The sequence below is a fragment of the Coregonus lavaretus genome, assembly GCF_964263955.1.
Source record: "Coregonus lavaretus genome assembly, chromosome: 7".
Lineage (NCBI taxonomy): Eukaryota > Metazoa > Chordata > Actinopteri > Salmoniformes > Salmonidae > Coregonus > Coregonus lavaretus.
In genome coordinates, this window is record NC_139994.1 from 22695679 (window position 1) to 22706870 (window position 11192).

The window sequence follows — 11192 nt, forward strand, 5'->3', positions numbered from 1 at the left end:
CAACTGCAGCTCCTACAACAACCACAACTGCAGCTCCTACTACAACAACTGTAGCTCCTACGACCACCACAAAAGCAGCAACTGCAATGACAACTATACCTCCTACAACAACTGCAGCACCTACGATAATTGCAGCTCCTACGACAACTGCAGCTACTACAACAACAACTGTAGCTCCTACAACAGTAACCGTAACTCCTATGACCACTACACCTGCTGTACCTACTACAACAACCACAACTACAGCTCCTACTACAACAATTGTAGGTCCTACGACCACTACAACTGCCGCACCTACTTCGATAACTACAACTGCATCTCCTACGGCAAACACACCTGCAGCTCCTACTACATTATCTGTAGCTTCTATGACCACTACAAGAGCAGCACCTACAATGACAACTGTATCTCCTACAACAACAACAACTGTAGCTCCTGCGACCAATAAAACTGCAGCACCAACTACGACAATTGCAGCTCTTATGACAACCACAACAGCAGCCCCGAAGACAACCACAAATGCAGCTCCTAAGACCACTATAAATGCAGCACCTGCTACGACAACCACAAATGCAGCGTCTATGACATCCACAAGTGCAGCTCTTACTACAACAACTGTAGCTCCTACATCCACTACAAGTTCAGCATATGCTACGACAATCACAAGTTCAGCTGCTACTACAACACATGAAGCTGCTATGACAACTTTAGCGTCTATGACCACTACAATTGCAGAACCTACTCCGACAACCATAACTTCAGCTCCTACTACAACAATGGCAGCCGCTACAAGAACCACAACTGCAGCTCCTATGACAACCACAACTACAGCTCCAACTACAACAATGGCAGCTGCTATGACAACCGCAACTGCAGCTACTACCACATCTACAACTGTAGCTCCTACGATATCCACAACTGTAGTTCCTATGACAACCAAAACTGCACCTACTACGACAACCACAACTACAGCTCCTACTACAACAATGGCAGCTGCTATGACAACCGCAACTGCAGCTACTACCACATCCACAACTGTAGCTCCTACGACATCCACAAATGTAGGTCCTACGAACACTACAACTGCCACACCTACTTCGATAACTACAACTGCATCTCCTACGGCAAACACACCTGCAGCTCCTACTACAGCATCTGTAGCTTCTATGCCCACTAAAACTGTCACACCTACTACGATAACTACAACTGCATCTCCTACGGCAAACACACCTGCAGCTCCTACTACAGCATCTGTAGCTTCTATGCCTACTACAATAGCAGCACCTATAATGACAACTGTATCTCATACAACAACAACTGTAGCTCCTACGACCAATAAAACTGCAGCACCAACTATGACAATTGCAGCTATTATGACAAACACAACAGCAGCCCCGAAGACAACCACAAATGCAGCTCCTAAGTCCACTATAAATGCAGCACCTGCTACGACAACCACAAATGCAGCGTCTATGACAACCACTAGTGCAGCTCCAACTACAACAACAACTGTAGCTCCTATATCCACTACAAGTGTGGTACCTACTACAACAACCACAACTGTAGCTGCTACAACAACAACTGTAGCTCCTTCAACCAGTACAACTGCAGTACCTACCACAACAACCACAACTACAGCTATTACTACAACAAATGCAGCTCCTACGACAACCACTGCAGCTCTTACTACAAAAACTGTAGGTTTTGCGACCACTATAAATGCTGCACCTACTACGACAACCACAAGTGCAGCTCGTACTACAACAACTGTAGCTCCTACAACCACTATAACAGCATCATCTGCTACGACAACCACAAGTTCAGCTCCTACTACAACAAATGTAGCTCCTATGACAAATTTGGCTTCTACGACCACTACAAATGCAGAACCTACTCCAACAACCATAACTGCAGCTCTTAATACAACAATGGCAGCTGCAATGAAAACCACAACTGCAGCTCTTAATACAACAATGGCAGCTGCTATGACAACCACAACTGCAGCTTCTTGGACATCTACAGCTGCATCTCCTATGACAACTGCAGCTCCTACGACATACACAACTGCAGCACCTACTACAGTACCTGTACCTCCTACAACCACTACATCTGCAGACCCTACTACAACACCTGTAGCTCGTACGACCACTATATCTGAAGTACCTATTACAACAACCACAACTGCAGTTCCTAATACAAGAACTGTAGCTCCTACGACCACTACAACTGCAGCACTTACTATGACAACTGCTGCTCCTATGACAACTGCAGTTCTAACGACAACAACTTTAGCTTCTATTACAACAACTTTGTATCATACGACAACAAATGGAGGTCCTACGACCACTAAAACTGCAGCTCCTACGACCACTACAACAGTGACTTCTACAATGACAACTGGAGTTCCTACGACAACAACTGTAGGTCCTACAACAACTGTAGCTGCTAAAACAACAAATGTAGCTCCTACGACAACTACAACTGCAGCTCCTACAACAACCACAACTGCAGCTCCTACTACAACAACTATAGCTCCTACGACCACCACAAAAGCAGCACCTGCAATGACAACTATACCTCCTACAACAAGTGCAGCTCCTACGATAATTGCAGCTCCCACGACAACTGCAGTTACTACAACAACAACTGTAGCTCCTACAACAGTAATTGTAACTCCTATGACCACTACACCTGCTGTACCTACTACAACAACCACAACTACAGCTCCTACTACAACAACTGTAGGTCCTATGACCACTACAACTGCCGCACCTACTTCGATAACTACAACTGCATCTCCTACGGCAAATACACCTGCAGCTCCTACTACATTATCTGTAGCTTCTATGACCACTACAAGAGCAGCACCTACAATGACAACTGTATCTCCTACAACAACCACAACTGCAGTTCCTAATACAACAACTGTAGCTCCTACGACAACCACACCTGCAGCTCCTACGACAAGAACTGTAGCTCCTACGAGCACTACAACTGCAGCACTTACTATGACAACCGCAGCTCCTATGACAACTGCAGTTCTAACGACAATAACTTTACCTTCTATTACAACAACTTTGTATCATACGACAACAAATGTAGGTCCTATGACCACTAAAACTGCAGCTCCTATGACAACCACAACTGCAGCTCATACGACTACTGCATATCCTAATAAAACATCTGTAGATCATACGACCACTACAACAGTGACTCCTACAATGACAACTGGAGTTCCTACGAAAACAACTGTAGGTCCTACAACAACTGTAGCTGCTAAAACAACAAATGTAGCTCCTATGACAACTACAACTGCAGCTCCTACAACAACCACAACTGCAGCTCCTATCACTACAACTGTAGCTCCTACGACCACCACAAAAGCAGCACCTGCAATGACAACTGTACCTCCTACAACAACTGCAGCTCCTACGATAATTGCAGGTCCCACGACAACTGCAGCTACTATAACAACAACTGTAGCTCCTACAACAGTAACTGTAACTCCTATGACCACTACACCTGCTGTACCTACTACAACAACCACAACTACAGCTCCTACTACAACAACTGTAGGTCCTATGACAACAACAACTGTAGCTCCGGTGACCAATAAAACTGCAGCACCAACTACGACAATTGCAGCTCTTATGACAACCACAATAGCAGCCCCGAAGACAACCACAAATGCAGCTCCTAAGACCACTATAAATGCAGCACCTGCTACGACAACCACAAATGCAGCGTCTATGACATCCACAAGTGCAGCTCCTACTACAACAACTGTAGCTCCTACATCCACTACAAGTTCAGCATATGTTACGACAATCACAAGTTCAGCTGCTACTACAACACATGAAGCTGCTATGACAACTTTAGCTTCTATGACCACTACAATTGCAGAACCTACTCCGACAACCATAACTTCAGCTCCTACTACAACAATTGCAGCTCTTATGACAACCACAACAGCAGCCCCGAACACAACCACAAATGCAGTTCCTAAGACCACTATAAATGCAGCACCTGCAACGACAACCACAACTGCAGCTCCTATGACAACCACAACTACAGCTGCTACTACAACAATGGCAGCTATGACAACCACAACTGCAGCTACTACCACATCCACAACCGTAGCTCCTACGACATCCACAAATGTAGGTCGTACGACCACAACAACTGCCGCACCTACTTCGATAACTACAACTGCATCTCCTACGGCAAACACACCTGCAGCTCCTACTACAGCATCTGTAGCTTCTATGCCCACTACAACTGTCACACCTACTACGATAACTACAACTGCATCTCCTATGACAAACACACCTGCAGCTCCTACTACAGCATCTGTAGCTTATATGCCTACTACAATTGCAGCACCTACAACAACAACTGTAGCTCCTACGACCAATACAACTGCTGCACCAACTAAGACAACTGCAGCTCTTACGACAACCACAATAGCAGCCCCTACGACAACCACAAATGCAGCTCCTAGGACCACTATAAATGCAGCACCTGCTACGACAACCACAAATGCAGCGTCTATGACAACCACAAGTGCAGCTCCTACTACAACAACAACTGTAGCTCCTACATACACTACAAGTGTGGTACCTACTACAACAACCACAACTGTAGCTGCTACAACAACAACTGTAGGTCCTTCAACCAGTACAACTGCAGTACCTACCACAACAACCACAACTACAGCTATTACTACAACATATGTAGCTCCTACGACAACCACTGCAGCTCTTACTACAAAAACTGTAGGTCCTGTGACCACTATAAATGCTGCACCTACTACGACAACCACAAGTGCAGCTCCTACTACAACAACTGTAGCTCCTACAACCACTATAACAGCATCATCTGCTACGACAACCACAAGTTCAGCTCCTACTACAACAAATGTAGCTCCTATGACAAATTTGGCTTCTACGACCACTACAAATGCAGAACCTACTCCAACAACCATAACTGCAGCTCCTACCACAACAATAGCAGCAATGAAAACCACAACTGCAGCTCTTACTACAACAAAGGCAGCTGCTATGACAACCATAACTGCAGCTTCTTGGACATCCACAGCTGCATCTCCTATGACAACTGCAGCTCCTACGACATACACAACTGCAGCACCTACTACAGCACCTGTACCTCCTACAACCACTACATCTGCAGCCCCTACTACAACACCTGTAGCTCGTACGACCACTATATCTGAAGTACCTATTACAACAACCACACCTGCAGCTCCTACGACAAGAACTGTAGCTCCTACGACCACCACAACTGCAGCACTTACTATGACAACTGCAGCTCCTATGACAATTGCAGTTCTAACGACAACAAATGTAGCTTCTATTACAACAACTTTGTATCATACGACAACAAATGGAGGTCCTACGACCACTAAAACTGCAGCTCCTACGACAACCACAACTGCAGCTCCTACGACTACTGCAACTCTTACTAAAACATCTGTAGCTCCTACGACCACTACAACAGTGACTCCTACAATGACAACTGGAGTTCCTACGACAACAACTGTAAGTCCTACAACAACTGTAGCTGCTACAACAACAAATGTAGCTCCTACGACCACTACAACTGCAGTTCATACCACAACAACTGTAAGTCCTACGACCACTAGAAATGCAGCACCTACTATGACAACTACAACTGCAGCTCCTACAACAACAACTGTAGCTCCTACTACAACAACTGTAGCTCCTACGACCACCACAAAAGCAGCACCTGCAATGACAACTGTACCTCCTACAACAACTGCAGCTCCTACGATAATTGCAGCTCCCACGACAACTGCAGCTACTACAACAACGACTGTAGCTCCTACAACAATAACTGTAACTCCTATGACCACTACACCTGCTGTACCTACTACAACAACCACAACTACAGCTCCTACTACAGCAAATGTAGCTCATATGACCACTAAAACTGCAGCACCTACTATGATAACTACAACTGCAGCTCTTACAATGACCACACCTTCAGCTCCTACAATGGCATCTATAGCTTCTACGCCCACTACAATTGCAACACCTACTACGATAATTGCAGCTCTTACGATAACTGCAGCTCCTACGACAACCACAAATGCAGCTCCAACAATCGCAACTCCAGCTCTTAAAACCACCACCACCACTGTTGCTTCTACTACGATAATTAATACTGCAGGTCCTACAACCACCACCACAACTGCAGCACCTACAACAACGACTACAACTGCAGCACCTAGAAGTACAACCACAATTGTACTTCCTACCTCGACAACCACAACTGCAACTTATACCTCAACTTCTACAGCTTCAGTGACATCAACAACTAGGTAAGCAAGATAATTTTGTATAATTATTTTATACAATGCAATTAACACTTTGTCAATCAAGGAACCTTTGCAACAATTAACCATGTATATCCATGCTTGTGTCGTTAACTACTGATGTTTTCATAAAAGCATCCCAAAATGTCAGCCTTTCTTTAGAAAAGCTCTTTGTGTACCTCAGTCGGTCGAAAGGCGCGATATAAATCCAATCCATTATTATTAATGTGCTTGCTGAAGGCAAGACCACTAGATTTCTTACATACTTACGCACTTAAACACTTTAAGCTATAAACACGGAACCAACTTTCAAATCTGCAGACGGCCCAAACTTAGATTGCTTTCAAAAATATTTTAGATAGCATTTATACTTTTCGTACTACAACAAAAAACTAATAAAGCAACACATCACGGCACAACGCCTCTCCCCTGTGACCTACTTGTTGTGTGTATGTACTGACATGTATGTTTAACTGACAGATGCACACACACACACACACGTGAATGTTTTTACATGTATGTAAATTGTAAAGTATTTTGTCTGTTATGTATTTTTCGTTATATGTCGGAACCCAGTAAGACTAGCTGTCGCCTAATGGGGATCATAATAAATCAAATCAAACAATATTTCAAATCAGCTCCCAATGGCAATATTAAGGGACATAGACTTACATTTTAGTCATTTAGCAGACGCTCTTATCCAGAGCGACTTACAGTTAATGCATACATATTTATTTTTTTATCTTTTTTCATACCCCCTGTGGGAATCAAACCCACAACCCTGGCGTTGCAAACGCCATGGTCTATCAACTGAGCTACATCCCTGACGGCCGGCTATGACAGAGCCTGGATTCGAACCAGGCTCTCTAGTGGTACAGCTAGCACTGCGATGCAGTGCCTTAGACCACTGCGCCACTCAGGAGATTACATGGGGAACATTTGGCCACGCTACTCCTCCTAAACCGTTTAAGCTATCAACACCAAACCAACGTTGATATGTTCAGACTGACCAAACTTAGATTGCTTTTATACATCTTTTGATACTATTTATACTTGTTGAACTATAACCATTTTAAAGTTGCATAAAACCTCCATAGTCTTTCATGGGAAATATTTGGATTCGCCACTTCTCTTAAACCATTGATGTTACAAAGACCAATGTACAGACTGACCCATCTTTGATAGCTTGTCAAAAGCTTCAAAATCTCTAAAACTTGTATAAACATTAAGCAATTAATTTGCATAAATTAGCATAACACTTCATGGATTCAATGCCAACCATGAGAACGCAGTGGTAAACATTTAAAATGCTGCTGCTCCTTAACCATTTCAGCTACAAATATTTAAAACAGCTTTAACATTTTCAAAACTTTATAAACTATAACAATTGAAATTAGTATAAATTAGCATATAATAACCCACCAAAAATAATAGTAACTCTTGAACCGTTCAATCTAGAGAGACCTAACCAACTTTCAGTCTATCCTATCTTATCATATCATATCAATCAATCAATATTTCCATCTACCTACTTTTTCCAATTACAACCAGTTACTACCATTACTATAACTTATTTCACAACAATAAATACTTTAAGACAAGCTAGCAAGCACACACATTTTCTTTAGGAAATGTACTTTTCCATTTATTATTATTTTCTCTTAGATTTGGCACAGTGGTGGTTTTTGTTAGACTGATGTTCCAGCTCAAAAAACCAGTCCCCACTGAGGATGCTGTCCTTGGTGCCATCAAGAATCAACTGTCTCGTCAATTCAGGACCACTCAAACCACCTACCAGAATGCAACTTATATCAGTGAGTTCAACAAATGAGGCTTATATCATAAAGACATTTATTTCCACTCTATAAAATAATTTCTTAATAAGTAAACATTCAACTGCTCCTGCTATCTAAATTCTACTTGAATGTTTTTCAATGTTGTTGAAACTCCTAAGTTGTAACAGTTCAGGAAATATATTTAAAAAAAGGATATGTATATGTATGTGTGTATATATATATATATATATATATATATATATGTGTGTGTACATATATATGTGTGTGTACATATATATGTGTGTGTATATATATATACATATATTTGTGAGAAAAAAAACATATGGGGGATTGGAAGTGATGCAGACAATTACATTGATGGAAGTTACAATCTATCGGCAATATTAAAGCTGATCTACCCAAAGAAGAAAAAAATAAAAAAAATAAAAAGTTGTAGCAGTTCATTTTGTCTGTTGCTATAGTGACCTTTTTTTTGTGTGCTCACAGAACTTACAGATACTTCATTTGCCATCGACCTTGGTTTCAAAATCACCAATGTAACCCTGGAGTCTCTAAGTAATAGACTCACATTCACCAATGAGACCTACGTCCAGATACAGGATTCAATTAACAGACTAGTAAGATACTGTGCTTCTATACAAAATATACATCCATGGTCATGTTCAGGTCACGATAGTAATTGACAACTTGATGTTTTGTCCCCTTTTAGCTCCATACAATTCTCAGTGAACCAGACGGCAAACAGTTTCCCTTTCCCAAAGCCAACTTCATGTAAGTACAACGTCATGCCCGTGAACCAACCCAGCGTTCTCAACTGCACTCTTTAGAATTTCTGCAGATTTCATACAGCTGCTGTTTGTACAGCTAAACAGGATGAAGGGAACATGTTCAACTCTCACACAAAACCCATTTTTACGTCCACAGCGCTGATGGCACTCAAATCAGGGCAAATGTGATATATGTATACAAAGAGGAAGATGTCAACCTCCCTAGTGGTTTACTACAGGAAGTCTTAAAAGTCTCAGGTATGCTGCTTTTGTCATTTCTATGATTTTTATGACAGTGAGTTATCAAACACCATGTAACGTGTGTAATAATCAATCTCGAAAACACTTATATATCTATGTTATATGACATATTACAAGTTTATATTCCCTCTAAAATATATTTTCATTTATATTCTAGGTCTCCTGACCACCACTGTTGCCCCAACAACAACTACCAGTACCACAAGTGTTGGAGGTTTTCCTGGCTGGGCTTTGGCCATTATCATCCCTTGTGGCATCGCTATCATTCTGGTACCCCTGTGGATCCTGCTATGTGTACGTATAGGCTTGTGTTCACATGTGTACTGTGAAAATAGTTTACAAAGTATTTCATCAAATAAGCTGTTTAATTTCTGCAATGATATTTTGCATGTGAATCATACTTCCCCATTTTTGTTTTGCAGTGCATGCTATGTGGCTGCTGTGCAGCTGTAAGGAGACGCTGGCACAGACGAAGATCTTACAATGTACAGTACACCACCAGAAACGGCCTCTTCTGAGGTGACAACACTAACATCGGTGGGCAACTGTCATCACAAGAACAGCTAATTATCTATCTATCTATATCTGCTAATCAGGACACTTCAGTGGGGACTTTTTTTATCATAAAAATAACATTCATAATAGGCTTAATAGGCCACATGTTTGCTGTGCATTGTATTATTCATCTGATTGTTAATCAAAATTACAGCTGAGCTGAACAGTATGTATGTTTATGTATTTATTAGCTATGTAATTTATGTAGTTTCAAGCTGTGCTGTCCACTGACTGAAACGCTTATCACATATTTATTTAATGTATAATAAGGTAGATTAAAATATTTATTTCCTCTCTTGATTAACTATTAACTAATTAATTTTAAACTGCAATACAGTATTTGTTTCTTCATCGTACAGTTTGACAAATGTAATAAAGACTTTGCAAATCAGTACTGAGTAAAACATTTATGAATAGGTTTGACTCATGAGGGTGATTACAGACAGCACATCTAAACATCAAAGGAAGTCAAGATTGTCTGACCTTGCACCTTACGCTCAGAAATATCTAACACAATTTAATATCTATGTGAAACACAACATTATTAAAGGTCTAGTGCAGTCAAAAACGTGATGTCCTGTGCTTTATATATATTTCCACACTATGAGGTTGAATAGGCGAGAGTGTGGTAAATTGAGCCATTGTTTACATTCAGCATCACTCCATCAAGGGAAATATCGTATTCTTTCTAATAAAGATATCTACGTATATTTCAGGATGTTATGTATCCCTGGAAATAATCAGAATTTCTGTAAACATTTTGAAAACATAGCTTGTCCATGTTGTGGTGTCTTGGCACAATTTACCCTGGGTATGGGTTAAGTTGAGCCACGGGACAGGGTAAATTAAGCCGTCTACACATTTCTGTACTGAATGAAATATTACCACTACCCTTTTAAAACCATGTCTATCTTTATTTCCCAAACACAATTCAACACAATCACTTTTTTAGGGCGGCAGGTAGCTTAGTGGTTAAGAGCGTTGTGCCAGTATCAGAAAGGTCGCTGGTTCTAATCCCTGAGCCGACTAGGTGAAAAAATCTGTCTGTGCCCTTGAGCAAGGCACTTAACCCTATTTGCTCTGGATAAGAGTGTCTGCTAAATGACAAAATATAAATATATAACCCTTGACACCTAACAAACACTTTGTACTTTTCACATAGGCCAGGCCCTGTTCTTACCTCATATCCCAGCGATAATGCATTGCATTACGCCTGGGAAGTAAACACTTCAATTTGCTCAACTTTCCATTGGCTCAACCATTGGCTTACCCCATGGACATTGGCTCAACTTACCCCAAGGCAAACATTTTGACTATGTTAGCCCACACAGCTACAAGGACGCACTTTCATGCTAGGTTTATAATCTCATATTGAAGCTTATAGAGACCCCAACTGATGTACACTTGTGGTCAAAAGTTTTGAGAATGACACAAGTATTGGTCTTCACAAAGTTTGCT

General features: G+C 41.4%; 1 protein-coding gene across 1 annotated transcript; it reads left to right on the forward strand.

Moving 5' to 3' along the window:
• The first annotated feature begins 3856 nt into the window (after nucleotides 1-3856).
• On the forward strand, nucleotides 3857-10632 carry LOC311132404 (uncharacterized protein). Its single transcript, XM_084165684.1, has 7 exons — nucleotides 3857-6361; nucleotides 8021-8169; nucleotides 8638-8768; nucleotides 8861-8922; nucleotides 9076-9176; nucleotides 9337-9473; nucleotides 9602-10632. The coding sequence occupies exons 1-7, from the start codon at nucleotides 3867-3869 to the stop codon at nucleotides 9695-9697; spliced, it is 3171 nt and encodes a 1056-aa protein (XP_084021810.1). The 5' UTR covers nucleotides 3857-3866; the 3' UTR covers nucleotides 9698-10632.
• The last annotated feature ends 560 nt before the right edge of the window (nucleotides 10633-11192 follow it).

What these genes read in the sequence shown, in the direction of transcription:
- LOC311132404 (XM_084165684.1), top strand. Translation starts at nt 3,867, where the DNA reads ATGACAACTTTAGCTTCTATGACCACTACAATTGCAGAACCTACTCCG. An exon ending in CCAGAATGCAACTTATATCA is followed by an intron (nt 8,170 to 8,637) that starts GTGAGTTCAACA and finishes GTGTGCTCACAG; the next exon opens with AACTTACAGATACTTCATTT. An exon ending in TTTCCCAAAGCCAACTTCAT is followed by an intron (nt 8,923 to 9,075) that starts GTAAGTACAACG and finishes TTACGTCCACAG; the next exon opens with CGCTGATGGCACTCAAATCA.